The 14,846-nt window shown below is 34.3% G+C and overlaps 2 protein-coding genes across 10 annotated transcripts in view; both read left to right on the forward strand.

Annotated features, from left to right (window-relative positions):
- Positions 1-11,727, forward strand: part of LOC116337159 (beta-1,3-glucosyltransferase) — a 15,402-nt gene extending 3,675 nt beyond the window's left edge. For 5 of the 9 annotated variants that reach the window (XM_031761517.1, XM_031761522.1, XM_031761521.1 and 2 more), the window contains exons 2-10: positions 205-537; positions 5,410-5,534; positions 5,743-6,042; positions 7,976-8,112; positions 8,858-9,146; positions 10,415-10,553; positions 10,685-10,847; positions 11,047-11,311; positions 11,410-11,727. In XM_031761517.1, the coding sequence (XP_031617377.1) occupies positions 471-537; positions 5,410-5,534; positions 5,743-6,042; positions 7,976-8,112; positions 8,858-9,146; positions 10,415-10,553; positions 10,685-10,847; positions 11,047-11,311; positions 11,410-11,634 (1,710 nt within the window). In that variant the 5' untranslated portion in view covers positions 205-470 and the 3' untranslated portion in view covers positions 11,635-11,727. Of the gene's footprint in view, positions 1-50; positions 538-5,409; positions 5,535-5,742; positions 6,043-7,975; positions 8,113-8,857; positions 9,147-10,414; positions 10,554-10,684; positions 10,848-11,046; positions 11,312-11,409 lie in introns of those variants that run through there. The other 4 variants (XM_031761523.1, XM_031761514.1, XM_031761515.1 and 1 more) reach the window with 4 other exon arrangements.
- A 525-nt stretch (positions 11,728-12,252) lies between these two features.
- Positions 12,253-14,784, forward strand: LOC116336943 (myotubularin-related protein 2). The gene is made up of 7 exons (XM_031761181.1): positions 12,253-12,303; positions 12,366-12,488; positions 12,612-13,073; positions 13,149-13,510; positions 13,576-13,783; positions 13,867-14,245; positions 14,312-14,784. The coding sequence occupies exons 2-7, from the start codon at positions 12,384-12,386 to the stop codon at positions 14,629-14,631; spliced, it is 1,836 nt and encodes a 611-aa protein (XP_031617041.1). The 5' UTR covers positions 12,253-12,303; positions 12,366-12,383; the 3' UTR covers positions 14,632-14,784.
- Positions 14,785-14,846: the final 62 nt, after the last annotated feature.

Genomic DNA, 14,846 nt, shown 5'->3' on the forward strand with positions numbered 1-14,846 from the left:
CTCTCTCTCTCTCTCTCTCTCTCTCTCTCTCTCTCTCTCTCTCTCTCTCTCTCTCTCTCTGTATGTACATTATCGAAAAGAGCAAATTTATAATCGAAACAGTGGTTCGCTTTAATTCAATACTCGAGTGTAGAATTTCCGTTGAGGATAACACAGAGATAGAGGAACATATTCGAAATACGGTAAATTTGCAATTTCCATTAGAACAGGAGTTTCGACGACGAAAAGAGTGTACAGAAGTTATAAACTAAGTATAATGTGTCCATAAATATCAATAATAAGCGATGGAATCAAAACGAAAATAGCAAACCAGCGGCCGCAAATCGAACACGTACTTTTGCCCATACACATAAACATACATTCATACTGGTGCTGATTTCGACCCCACACACCGTCGTACACCCGAAAATCCTATCAATTTGGCCGATTGAAGAGCATCGGGGAGCGCACGTCTTTACCATTGATAAAATATGAATGCAATTCGATATTATTCGTGTGCATTGTTGGCGCTGTATTTTCAATTATCATGCTCATTGGGTGAGTACCAACCACTTCAGTATATCTCTCATCAATTTAGACAATCCCAATTCAATACTTGTAATTGCTTTTTGTTCTCGGCTCATGGACGGTTTTTTTTCTCTTCTTTATTCATTGTTCATGTCTATTTTTTCATTTGCTTTCTCTTCCCCGATCACGAAACTCATTTTAAATGATATCAATGGGTTCGAATTTCTTTTTATTTGCTCATTTTATTTGTTCAATTTTGTGTTTATCCATTTGTTCGACTGACGTTTAAACTTAATTTTCGGAAAATAGTAATAACAAAAATGGCACGAAAAAACGGTATGAAAGTAGCATAACAATTGAAATGCATCATCGATAAACTGGCGAAAATAAATAGTAAACAAAGAATTTCAACTATTTTACTCGCCAGATATTCTGGTTATTGCAATGGTGTTTTATGTGCACTTCATTCACTTCGAAACTGCAATTTAATTTAATTGTAATTTATTTCCATTCGATTGCATTCGGAATTTCTATCCTGCTCACGCTTTGTTCGTCATTCATTTGTTGTTTGTCGGGATATGCGATATTTTTTTTTACTGCAAATATAAGCTTGACTTTGATTCAACTGCTACTGCGTTGATTCAATGAGGCTTTTATCTCTTTTCGCGGTTATGCAGTACATTTTCATTTTTTCCCTTCGCACTTTGTTATTTTAATTTGTCTTGTTAATTTCCACATCAATTTGTATTTAATTAAATTTTCATTGTTCACCATGGTAATTTCATAAAATTTAATGAGAAAAATCGAACATGCATATACAATATGGTGGAAATAGTATTTTTCGGTTACGATTAATGTTTCTATCGGCGTTCACGTCAAATAACCATTAAAATCAATTTTCACCGCTCACTTAAAACCATCATCCACTAAAAAAAACTTTGGTCAGAAATTGAAAACCAACGAAAATGAATACAGCATGGAATAGGGCTGACAAACTAGCAACGCCATCATTTTTCATGATTTTATAGACATTTCAAGCTTTTGACGGTTAGATTTGAATTTTTTGAGGTCAACCTACTATGTGTAAAATATGTATTCGCAATTTTAAAGTTTTAGGCGAAATAAATAATGTTCGCAACAACGAAAAAAATGAAGCATTAGTAAGTTTGTGTTTTTTGAGAGCCAGCCTTAGTTTGAGGGTAACTTTACGAAGAGTTACTTTTTGAAGTAGTCCATTTAAAATTTATTGCTTTACAAAGTTTTGTGTGTGTATGTTTGGCAGCGACATGTAATGAAAAGTCAATTGATTTGTTACGAGATGAATTGGGCGAAAAGTTTCTTTTTGCGTAATTTGTTGAGCCCACTTTGGTTTTTGGTTTTTGTAAATTCTCCCTTTCTCTCTCTATCTGCCTCTCTCTTCGTTTGCGTTGATTCTTAATTGATTTAGTTTCGAAGTTAAAGGTGAGCTCACTCATTTTAAACTCCCCAACTGATTTACTTGGCAAATTATTCATTTAGTGAAAAAGTGGTTCGTCGCAAAAATGTGTGTTTGATAGAAAATTAGCGGCACAATCAAGCAAAGAACGTTCATCAACTTTTCCACTTGAAACTTTCCAATATTTGTGCTTCTTTAACTTTTAAAATATGAATGTGCATAAGTTTGTGCACAGTTTCGAAAGTTGTTCTTATGCATGAAAAATCAAACAAACTCACAATTAACGAAAATTGCAAAGCGCAAAAAAATACCATATTTATATGCACCGACGCCAAAGTGGTGAAGTGATGGCAAGCTCATTTTTCTACTTTGTGTGCAAATGCGATCACACGGCGTGTAAATATTTGACTATGAATTGCAGAAAATTCGCTTCACTAAATCTTATATGTGCGCTATCGTCGCTTTTCTTCTCGTCAACGGGAACTTTTCCATTCCTTTTTTTTGCCGTTCGTTTTTTTCGGCATTGCATAATAATTCGGGTTTGTTGCTTCCGGTTGAGTTGGATCGTTCAATACGAATTCATCATGTATTCAGTCGTCAGTGGGCTGTGAAATTGGTAAAAAGCTGTTTTCTGCCATTTTTTCTTCACTTATTTTTCCATTCGTCTTAAATAAACCGAATTTTCGTCGGTTTTTTTTTTGTCTTTATGATGACTGGGAAAATTTCGACGTTTTCCCCAATGGAATTGAGTTGTGTGCCACATTCGTACGTGCAATCATTTGCAAGAAAAATGGGAATTCAACTAAACAAACAACGAGAAAGATGACGATGACTATGATGCCAATGTCGATCGGAGAGAAAGTTTCCATTTCCTTTCTCTCTCGGCGGCGGTGTTTGCTTTTCTTAAGTGCACACACAAAACTCAAGTGCTCTTATTGGAACAATTTCATGGCGCATCTCAATTTAAACGCTTTGCCTCTTAAATGTATTATTTTTTTTACGAACGTTATATTGAGCTGACTATTCATTCATTTGACGAAGTAGCCAGCTCTCATTAGTCTCTGTATATAGATATCTAAAATACCAAAATAGAACTCTAAACCCAGAGACAAATATTGGAATTCAACATTGGTGTTGTCACCATTCGAAATGTAACTGAATTTTTTCGAATCATTTTAAACGAATAGTCAGCTCAATATAGTGCTTGATTTTTTTCATCGTCAAACTCAGAGAATAATTTTAAATCGTTGCAAACCAAAATCAGGCAGTTTAATGGTAAATTTAATGGAAACGAACACCAGAGGAAAAAAAACTGAAAATTAAAGTGACCAGAAAGTGAAAAAAATGGTTTGTTTGTGAAAAATGGCCTTTGTGTAAAACGAATCCAGACTCGATGGATTCAATGATTGTTTTGTGCAAAGTGCAGTGGTTCGAAATAAATGAGTGAAATGAAATATGTACGGTTGGGTATGAAAGCGATTCGATGTGTTTTCGAAATGTACACACATTCTAAGCATGTGATAATCATGCATATTGATGTGGTTTGAATGTAGTACATGTGTTTCTATTTTGCAGTAGCATTGCAACAAGATACCATCCATGAGTACATGCTTATTCAATTTTATTCGATGCACTCAAGTCACACATTCAGTGTGAGGATATGCATTGGGTTTTCTTCTCGTGCAACCATTTTCCGCAGATTATATTTCTTGGCATTTTCCTTTGGCTGCTGCAATCGAATATTAGGATGCTGTTACGCATTTTTTTTGCTTCTTCTTCTCTTTCCCTCTTTCGCTCTCTGTTTCGTTCGTTTATAAATCTGATATGGCAGTCATGCCATTCTTCTTGAGCAATTGAATAGTTGGAGTATGCTATTAAATAAAGTTAATATGCTGTTGCAATCAAACACTTATCTTTTAGTGTTACTACATGTCGTTTGCTTAAAAGCATTTTACACTTGTGTGCTTGAACTTGTACGAACACACACATGCACACGCTCATCGCGTGTCGACTTTTTGAGGTGGTTTAAAGAGTGTGTCGATGACATCTCTTGAAATCGCTTATGCGACACATTTTCGGCTACAATCTAGTTAATAATTTCACTTCAATAAAATTTTTGCTGCACTTAAACTTCTGCTTCTTTATTATTTCATTATATTGAATGGAACTAATCGATAAAGTGAAGGTTAATGGTTTCTTTTAAGCCATTTCATCGGAAGTATGAGAAAATGTTCATCATAAATTTTTGTTGAAAATACTGGTGCTTTTTTAAAGCTTCCAAACCAAATAAATTTATCGCATAAATACATAATATATCGAAGCAGATGACACAAAGCCCCCAAATAATTAAAATACGTATGTTAACATTGGTGATATTTATGCAATGGAAACTGGGATATAATGTGTTTGATTTAAATATTACATGATGTTTGTGATGGTATTTTGGCGATGGCTTAAATTGTCTACGGAATAAAAGTAGCAACAAGAAAATATCCTTACAACTCGGAAGGCGTCAGACATTTACATGGCAAATTTCACAGACGAAATGTATATTGTGTCGAATGAAATGCAAACGAAAACGCGATGACATACAATGAATGGCAAAAATTGTAAGCCATGCCCATAAATAATTCACGATCTCAATTTGTGTTTATATTTGTTCCAAGAAAGATTCGAGCAAGGGGGGAGCGGAAAAGTGTTTCCCTCAAAATGCATAACCGTAATGTTCACCTCTGAATCCACAATGAGCATATGAGACAAATGTTTACTTTCTTACTGCTTCCAAACAATATTTCCATCGTTTTATAAAATTTATAAAATATAAATTGTGCTTGATAAGTTGGTTGTGAGAACAAGCATTGCACGATGTTGAAAACTTTGTCTTGATGGCATTACAATACACACACAGAGAGATAGAGAATTTGTATATCTGTGCAATGATAAATCGAAACGCATCACACATATGCTTCACTCGTGTGTCGCTTCGCAAAGCGTTTGTGTCGTAAATTCTTCAGCTAACTTTTAAATCTGATTCATCTTCAACTAGAATTGCATTTGCATTTTATATATATTTTCCCAACTAAATCTGATATATTCCATTGAGACGTGCGAACAACGACGACGACGACACAACATATGCTGCTCAATGTCGATTTTGTTTATCACAAAGCCAGTGAATTTATTCACTTCAATTTTATTTACTCAACTTATAATAATAAATGGCTTGACGCCATCAAGTATGTATTGGTTTTGTTGTCGGTTATCTTTTCCATTTTTGATGTCAATCTTCATTTGATTTTGATGAGCATAGAACAGCAGCAGCTCGTCTCTCTTGTGTGATGAATTCTCATGTGATGCAAAAAGATATTTTCGTATTTTAGACAAACAATTTAAACAAATTTTGCGATGGTTTTTATTTGAATTGTATTTGATTGAGAGATTTTATTTTCTATGTATTCTTTTTGCAGCACCGCATGAGCTGACCTTTTTGATCATTAGTCAGAATTACTCGTTCAGCGCGAATTTGGCAACTGAACTCAAACAGAACATTTTGAATCAACACCGAATCGAAGCATTCTTAAATAATAATGAGGTAAGTTAGATTGATTTGAAAATAAAATTGGTTCATGATTTCAAAAATGGATATGTTTTATATAAAGAACAGCATTTCAAATTGATGAGATCATGAATGATGATGGTTTTTGAAATGGTTTTCATTTTTATCAATTTCAAAAACTCTTTATTCTCGTCGTTTATTCTTTGTTTTTGTGTGTGTGTGTGGTTTTTCTTTGTTTTGACAGATCGATGCGGTGCAACAACCAAAAATTATATTGTCACATGAAACATTCAGCAGTGCCGGATCGTGGGCAATAACACCAATTTTGGCATCATCGACTGAATATATCGATAAAATGATTTTTTCATCTCGCAACATAAATACATCACAAAAATCAAATGCGCAACCAGCCAATGTGACAACAGATGCACCATCAGCATCACCCAAGGCATCCCAAACAAAATGGCTCATTTTATGCGAAGATCAAAGTATCGTCGATTTGAAAGCTTTAATAAATAATCTCAAAAACGAAGACTACACAAAAGTGAGTTCAATTCTCATACATTTGCTTCAAATTTTTTTTTTGCTCTCTCCATCTATCTCTCGCTCTATCTTGTGCAAATGCTGAATCGCTAGAGATAGACGGTATATGTAATCCATCGAATCGTGAGCATGTCGAGGACCACTGCAGATTGCTCACTATAAAGCAGTTTGGTAATAAAATACAGGCAACTGTGCAAAACAAGAAAAAACGAACGAACTACAAGTGCACCGAAATAAGCAAAAAAAAGCGACTCATACCGATGGAATAATAATAAAGACAAAAACGGTAGTATGAAATATTGAACGAGATGCGAACAAAAAAAAAAAGAAAACATGCGAAATATATGCTCTCGTAAAAAAAAATTGTGCAACGTTGGCTTTGTGTGCCAGAGAGCTTTATTCAAGTTCAACAACAAAAAAATGGCTCCTCTATCTCTGTATTGCTTGAAATGAGAATCGAAAAAATATGCTCATAGAATACAAGATGCCAACATATTGCTCACATCTTGTGTATGTGTGTTCTGCATCACGTGCACTTGTTTTCCCTACATGAATGAACATAAATGTTATACATTCGCTTTCTCAATACGCACAAATAGGACACAAGCCATTGTTCATCTCATTTTTATGAGAAAATATTGCCCTTTATCACCGAGCGAGAAAAAAAAAGCATGATGTGCACACTAATTTCATTTTACAAATTGTACGAAGTCAAAAAAATGCCATGATTGCAACAAAGAATTCATACAGCAGATGCACTTTTCTTTTTAACAAACCATTTTACATATAACATGAAACGGGTTTGAATTGAAGCAATTTTATACTTACTTTTTGGTAGTGGGCAATTTTTTTTATTACAAATGTTTCGTTCTTAAATTAGAATATGTTGTCGGTCTGAATTTTGTGAATAGCAAATTGAATCAACATAAAATATAACACAAAATTGATAGGGAAAAAAACAATGTTGCGATGCTGAAACGAAGAACAGCATGAACTGCATTCACTCATTCGTGTTGATTTACAAGAAATATGCATAAAAATATTCTGAGGTCTTAATTTAATTGAACAGACTGGTATAACTTTAAACATTTTCACGTGTCACTTACTCAATTAAAATGTAATTAATTAATTGAAAAATCAATTACAAATCGAACGAAAATCGAGTTTGAGTTTATTTTAACATTTGCTACAACACCATTTAAATAACAAGATTATTGTTTTGCTATTTTGGTATTTGGTCCAAATATTAATTACAAATAACAATTTATCATTTTGTATTGAAATATGAATGGAAGCTATGAAGTTCGAATGAACATTGTTCGAATTTATAAATTGAATTTATACATTTTTCCTAACATATCAACTTGATTATTGAAAATTCATTTTTTTTTACATTGAACGAAGTTGTCTCCTTATGAAATTCTCATCCTAAGTACAGCGATGTTCATTATGACATTCTCGCATCACAGGAACATTTCGAAAAAAAATTGTAATTTTGCCGTCAAAAAAAATGAAAAAAGTTTTAAATTTCATCTCAATATTCAAAGAGTAAGAAATTATCGTTTTCTTTTTCGTCGCGTGAAAAAGCTTGTGTTCAGTACTTTTCGCTCTTTTGAAGATAAAGAAATATCGATAAGTTATTAAGTTAATTTAAAAAAAAAGACTCTCGTGGAATGAAATGGCGATTCATATTTTCAGGCATGGTGTTCATTCCCAAAAAAAACTCCCAACAAGAAACACTTTAAAATTGTCTGCTCCAATTCCATCTGGATAGAAGATGTTATCTGCGGATACTTTTAAAGTGGCAATTTTGAATGTACGAAATTATGCACTTTGCACAAACCGTGACGAAAAGTAGTTTCGTTTATAGTAAAAGGAAGAAAAAACCGACTGAAATAAAAACTGAACGAACAAAAAAAAATTCTATATTACAGGATACATTTCTGGGGTACCCGCTTTCCGATTCAACCGCTACGATAATTCATCACTTCGCATTTTTTGAAAATCCTTCTTGGTTTTTGTATCCATTATTCCGGGCCGGTGTTGCGATTTCCATTCCGCTGCTGAAAAAGTGAGTATTTTATCCGAAAGTAAGAGATGAAGAAAAAAAACGTTGTGGAAAAATTATTATTTGATTGTTCAACGTGGAAAAGTACATATGTGCAATGCCATGTGTGTATGCATGTTGTATCTATAATGGAACACCTTTAACAAATGGTGTTTTGTTGACTTCGCTGGCATGCGAAATGTTTCTTTTAAAATTAAATTTTATATTCACATTCGTTTCGACTTTAAATTAGGCAGTTAATGTGACTGTGTAAAAGGCGGTTTAATGTATTTCTCGTATTTTCGCTGCTCAGTTTTACCTCTCTTTAAAATGACTAACATCCAAATGTTATTCAATTCTGAAAATGTTTCCGAAATAGAATGATATTCAATTCAAATTTTCTTGGGATAACTACCAAACAAAAAATGAATTGAAATAAACGATAAAGTTGTTGATACTGATTAAAATTTACCGCCACCGAATCCAAAGTTTTAATTACAAACTTTGTAAAGTGTTCAAGCTGTGAGAGAGGAACAATGAAAATACTTGTAAATATTATGTAAATATCGCTTTCGTGACGTCGACAACGACGTCAACAACGATGGAAAGTAGATAATTGACATTCAGTTTATCCATGTTTACGATAAAACAAGCATCCATTCAATTACACAACGTTGCGTGATTGCAAAAACCACTTGTTATTCCGTTTGCTCTATGAAAATCATTCAAGCTTTTAAAATTTTTCCCTCTGAATTTATATATTACACAGACTTGCCGAGCGTGTGAGAAGCGAAAAGAATGTGTCCGACTTTTTCATTGATGCTTCGCATGAATTGTCACTATTTGCATGGAACAAGGGCAAAGGCCATCAACTGACCGAAGCACCGTATTTTTGTTTGGATAGAAAATCAAGTAAAACGAGCAAATCATCAACGTTAGTCAGACAAGTGGGTGAAGGAAACGGATGTGCAATTTACAGTCGGAATCATGATGACAGCATTACCCAATCCCATTTGTATTCGCTTGACACAGCAACCGGAACGACTAAGCCATCATTTGTAAGTGTGCCTCCGAAAAATTATTATTTTACATGACATCGTACCATAAACACATACACATGTATGGAGGAGCTAATAAAAGAGGTTGACACATCAAAAATTAAACGCCAACAAACAAAGTGATTGTTATGCTGCTTTGATAAGGTCGCAATTTAAATGGTATCATTTCGTTGTGCCATGTTATGTGTAGTGCATAAAATATATGTGCTGTGTTGACTGATGTCTTCACTTTTTGCTTTGCATCAAAATAAATGTTGGCTTCGCTTTGTATTCACGGCAATATGAACACATACACACACGTTCAGCATAGCAATAACATCATTTTGACTCGTTTTACAGTACAAAAATGGACTTATAAATTATCAAATGCCAACAAACGGAATCAACAATATTTTGAGCCACATACATTTATTCCGTTGTATTGGGCGCTGCTTTCCACCACTTTTTTTCCACTCTGTTTTTTTGTTGTTGTTGTTCCATTTGCCGGCGTAATTGAAATGGCACATTTGCCATACCATACTGTATACCAACACAAAGCACAGATGTATTGTACACTAACTAGCAGATAAATCTCGCAAAGTGGAAAAACGGAAAAGTTTCCTTTGATGCATGCTGCTTTTTTTCGCTCTTGCGTTGTTTTGTTTGTTTATTTCAAATGGTGTGTTTTTATTCCCTTTTCCGTTAGCAAACATTTTCTTGTTTATAGTATTTTGAAGTCTTTTCTCCATATGTTGCAACTCGACCATAAATTGCTGCGTCGGTCGTAAGCAATTGTGTGTTGAGACATTCGCGCAAATCATTTTCATTTTCTTTACCTTTGTACCACTGATTTTTCCACACAGATTTTTTTCTCGCACTAATACATTTTCTGTTTTGCCAGTATTTGTTTTATTCGTCGTGTGTGTATCTGTGTGTGTTTGTCGATTCCTTTAATAAACTTGGGCAAACATTAAACAAAAGCATTTCCACTCTCTGCCTTCCGGCTACTCACGCGATATATGCAATTGGTCAAGAGGTTTTTCATTAGAAACATAATATTACTGTACTGATATTGTCTTTCTTTGTTTCGTTACACATCTTTCTACGTGGATCTTGATAGATGCCTTAAGAAATATTGCTTTAGTTCCCATTCTAATGAAAATATAATACTGTTAAATTAAATGTATAAACAAAGATAAGATTTTGACTTCACGAGCAGTCATTGTGTTTGTTTTTTTCATTTGCTATTTCACGGAGATGTTATGTATTACATTAATTTCTATTTTTAGAGACCGATCGATGTGTCAATTAATCAAATATTCTTTGCGGTTAAAACATGGTCGAATAATCATGATGACCGTATACCGGTGATTCAACGAACGTGGGCCAAAGAAACAAAGCACATTCGATATTACAGCGATATTGCTGGTAAAATTTTATTGATTTTTTATGTTTTTCAATTTTGCGCGCTTTTTTGTTTTGCCCAAACACAGTTTTTCCAGTAAAATTATCGATCTCTGTTTCTCTCTCTTTCATTTGACTTTTTAATGATTGGATAGATTCAACGATACCAACAACAAGTACAAATATAGAGAACACAGATCATGGGCACTGTGCCAAAACATTACAGATTTTACAGATGGTGTGGCAGGAGATAATAGAAAATAAGCAACTGAACCAAATCAAATATGTAGTTTTAAGTGATGACGATACTTTATTTAGGTACGTTTTCGACGGAAAAAAATATATCATGTAATTCGTTATTTTTATTGCAAAATTTAACATGATTAAATTAATGAAAATATTTGGACAATCATAAATTAGCTCGCTAATTTCAATTTATTACTATTTCCCTCTCTCTCTCTGTCTGTCTCTCTCTCTCTCTGTCTCTCTCTCTCTCTCTCTCTTTGCACACATTCAGTGTGTCAACATTGCTGATATACCTGAAGCGATTCGATGCAAATGCGGATGTTTATCTTGGCGAGCGATATGGTTATCAGTTGCTTTCTTCGAACGGTTTTAATTACATAACTGGTGGCGGTGGAATCGTATTCAGTTTGAGCGTCATTGAGAAAATTGTACATATTTGCCGATGTCCCGATATTTCATCACCAGATGACATGATTATTGCACTATGCTTGCAACGCATTGGCATCGAACCAATTCACTCATCACGTTTTCATCAAGTACGGCCTGGTTAAATTGTTTCATCATGATGACGTATCAATCACAATATTACGTTTTTATTACTCTCTCTCTCTTTTGGTTTTTTTTTCCTTTACAGGCACGACCAATTGATTACCCCGAGGAGGTTTTATTGTACAATAGGCCAATTTCATTTCACAAATTTTGGCAAATAGATCCGTATTATGTATACGAAAATTGGTTGCGACAAACCAACGCGATCGCAGCTGAATCAAATAAATACAAGCTGAGAGTCGGCAATGAATATTGCAGTAAAAATCAAAACGAATTATGCCACAGAAACATTTATGATGGAAACAATTAAACTTTAAATCACTTTCACTAAATAGTTGGAATTGAGTTCAATTTACAAAAAAAAAAAAAAAAAAAACAAATCCTAATTTTCTTTATGTTCAAACTAAGGCTGTTAAATGAAATAAAAGATCAAAGAAACGAGATTGCTAACGAAATATTATTGTTTTATTCAACCATTTCTTTATTTTCATTGCATTATCACTTTTCTTTCAATTTATCTCGACATTCAATATAGATACAAAATAGTTTAAAACCGTCATATTATTTTCGGAACAAGAAACGAAGAAGAACAAAAATAAAACAAAATCGAAATTTCAACACCACTGCATGTGAACATCAAATGATAGAAGCTTTTGGTTTTGCGTTGAACATTTTTGAATCGAACTATTCAAAACAGATTTTGATCTGATTTTAATATAACAGATTTAATACATCAGTTAATTCGTCTTTTCAAATCATTTCTATCTGTTTGAGTGCATTTTCCGTTATTTGGATTGAGAATGAAAAAACTATTTAAACAGTTGAATTCGTTGAATCTTTTTCGAATAGATGGCGCTGTTATCGTAATTCCATTGACATTTCAATCTGTCGACTGGATAAAAGAGGCCTTAATAATCAATTGAGTAGCAATACAATGACAGAAGTTTGTTGAAGACATCAGCCTAATCGTTCATCAAATGTAATTTTTTTGTTTTCATTTTGTTTCGTTGTTGACTTTCAATTTGATTCGAATAATTTGAGGTGTGGCAATAAAATTCAATGCAAATGGAGTACAATTCAGCATCAAAAAATGCCAGCTCCAATTCATTGGACACCGACTCAAAATCATCATCGCCGAGCTCAAAACAGGGTGGTGACACAATGGTATGTAAATAATATTGAGCAGAAAAAAAGATATTTTTTCTCGCATACACACACACATGCATGTGTGCATATAATATGAATAATTACATTTTAAATTCGGTTTTGTAATTTGTTTGTGTATAGGTGCCAAATAGTAATTTATTTACATTATTATCGGGTGAAAAAACACAAGACATGAAAAATGATGTTACATACATTTGCCCGTACAATGGTCCAGTCCGCGGAACACTTACAATCACCAATTACCGGTTACACTTTCGATCGATTCCGATTAGCGAAAAACAAAAAGATCCAATGATCATAGTTGATGTTCCGTTGGGTGTTGTATCGCGCGTTGAAAAAGTTGGCGGTGTTAGTTCACGCGGTGAAAATTCCTATGGTATCGATATATTTTGCAAAGATATGCGAAATTTGCGATTTGCCCACAAACAAGAAAATCATTCACGACGTACCGTCTTCGAAAAATTACAAATGTACGCATTCCCATTGTCATACAATGAAAAATTATTTGCGTTCTCATACAAAGAAACATTCCCAGAAGATGGATGGACGGTTTACGAACCGATTGCTGAACTCAGACGAATGGTATATTGCTTTCTTTTTCTTCCGTCTAAATAATCACTTGCAATAATTGATAATGTCATTGTTTTTATTCTGTAGGGCGTTAATATGGCTAATAACGATACGTGGCGAATCACGCGAATCAACGACAATTATGAAATATGTGATAGCTACCCAGCCGTATGGGCAGTTCCAAAAACCGCATCAGACGAATTGTTGAAGCAAACGAGTATGTTTCGTTCAAAGAATCGATTGCCAGTGCTTAGCTGGATTCATCCAAATTCATTGGCCACCATCACACGATGCTCACAACCGTTGGTCGGTGTGAGTGGCAAACGCAGCTCGGAAGACGAACATTATCTGACATGCATTATGGAAGCAAATGCACAATCTGACAAATTATCCATCATGGATGCTCGACCCAGTTCGAATGCTATAGCGAATAAAGCCAAAGGAGGCGGGTATGTATTTACTCTAATTCGATGACCGAAAAAATGTCAGAGAAAAAAAAACTAATTTTTTTCAGTTACGAAGCCGAAGATGCATATCAAAATGTTGAAGTGATTTTCCTCGATATTCACAATATTCATGTGATGCGTGAGAGCCTACGAAAACTAAAGGAAATCTGTTTCCCGGCAAATGATGATCAAAAGTGGCTAACAGCTGTTGAAAGTACTCTATGGTTAAAGCACATCAAGTGTATTCTAGCTGGTGCCGTTCGTATTGTAGACAAGGTACTTCTAAAAAACACTTGCTTTCATTTATTTTGGCACCTGATGTTTATTTTGGCACCTGGTGTTTGTTTGTTATTTTCCAGATCGAAAATATGAGTACATCAGTTGTTATACATTGTTCGGATGGCTGGGATCGTACATCGCAACTTTCCGCATTGGCAATGTTGTTGCTTGATCCATACTATCGAACAATAAAAGGTTTTGAAGTGCTCATCGAAAAAGAGTGGTTGTCATTCGGTCATAAATTTCAACAAAGAATTGGTCATGGTGACAACCATCATTCGGACGCCGATCGATCTCCAGTCTTTTTACAATTTATCGACTGTGTTTGGCAAGTGGGCAAGCAATATCCACATGCCCTCGAGTTTAATGAACATTTTCTAATCACCATTTTGGATCATCTATACTCGTGCCGATTCGGCACATTTTTGTGCAATACTGAACGTGAACGGGTTACAGAGAGTAAGTTTTTAACTCGAATCACCTTTTTTTCTATTTATAAACATGAAATTCTTTGTTAATTTACAGAGCTCAAGGAAAATACGGTATCGTTGTGGTCATTTATCAATGCATCGAGTGACCAATATCGTAATCCCATTTACGGTGGTCGTCAGTGTCCCATTGAAATGGTATTGAAACCAATCGCAAGTATGCGTCACATTCGTCTATGGCGAGGTCTTTACTGCCGTTGGAATCCATGCATGCGTGCTCGGGATCCGGTATATCAACGAACCCGTGAACTACTCGCTCTACAAGAACAACTTCAAAAACAAACGGATGAATTTCGATTAGAAAAGAACCAAAAATCGGCGAATCAAGGTTGTCGATTGGCATCGCCACTTCATTAAAACGACCCGCTGTGCTTCACAAATAAATAAAACAATTTTTTTTTGTTTGCGTCAGCCGCTAAAAATTCACTTTACATACGAATAACATAGATTTTTATTGATATAATTACTTAGAGAGTATGTATTAAATCCAATACACATTTTATATGCAAACAATGAATAGCATTTAATTTGATTCTCATTGATAGAAGCTAAATATAAAATAGTTTTCTAAC

This window comes from Contarinia nasturtii, unplaced genomic scaffold, assembly GCF_009176525.2.
Source record: "Contarinia nasturtii isolate CC-2019 unplaced genomic scaffold, AAFC_CNas_1.1 Cnas_scaffold_220, whole genome shotgun sequence".
Taxonomy (NCBI): domain Eukaryota; kingdom Metazoa; phylum Arthropoda; class Insecta; order Diptera; family Cecidomyiidae; genus Contarinia; species Contarinia nasturtii.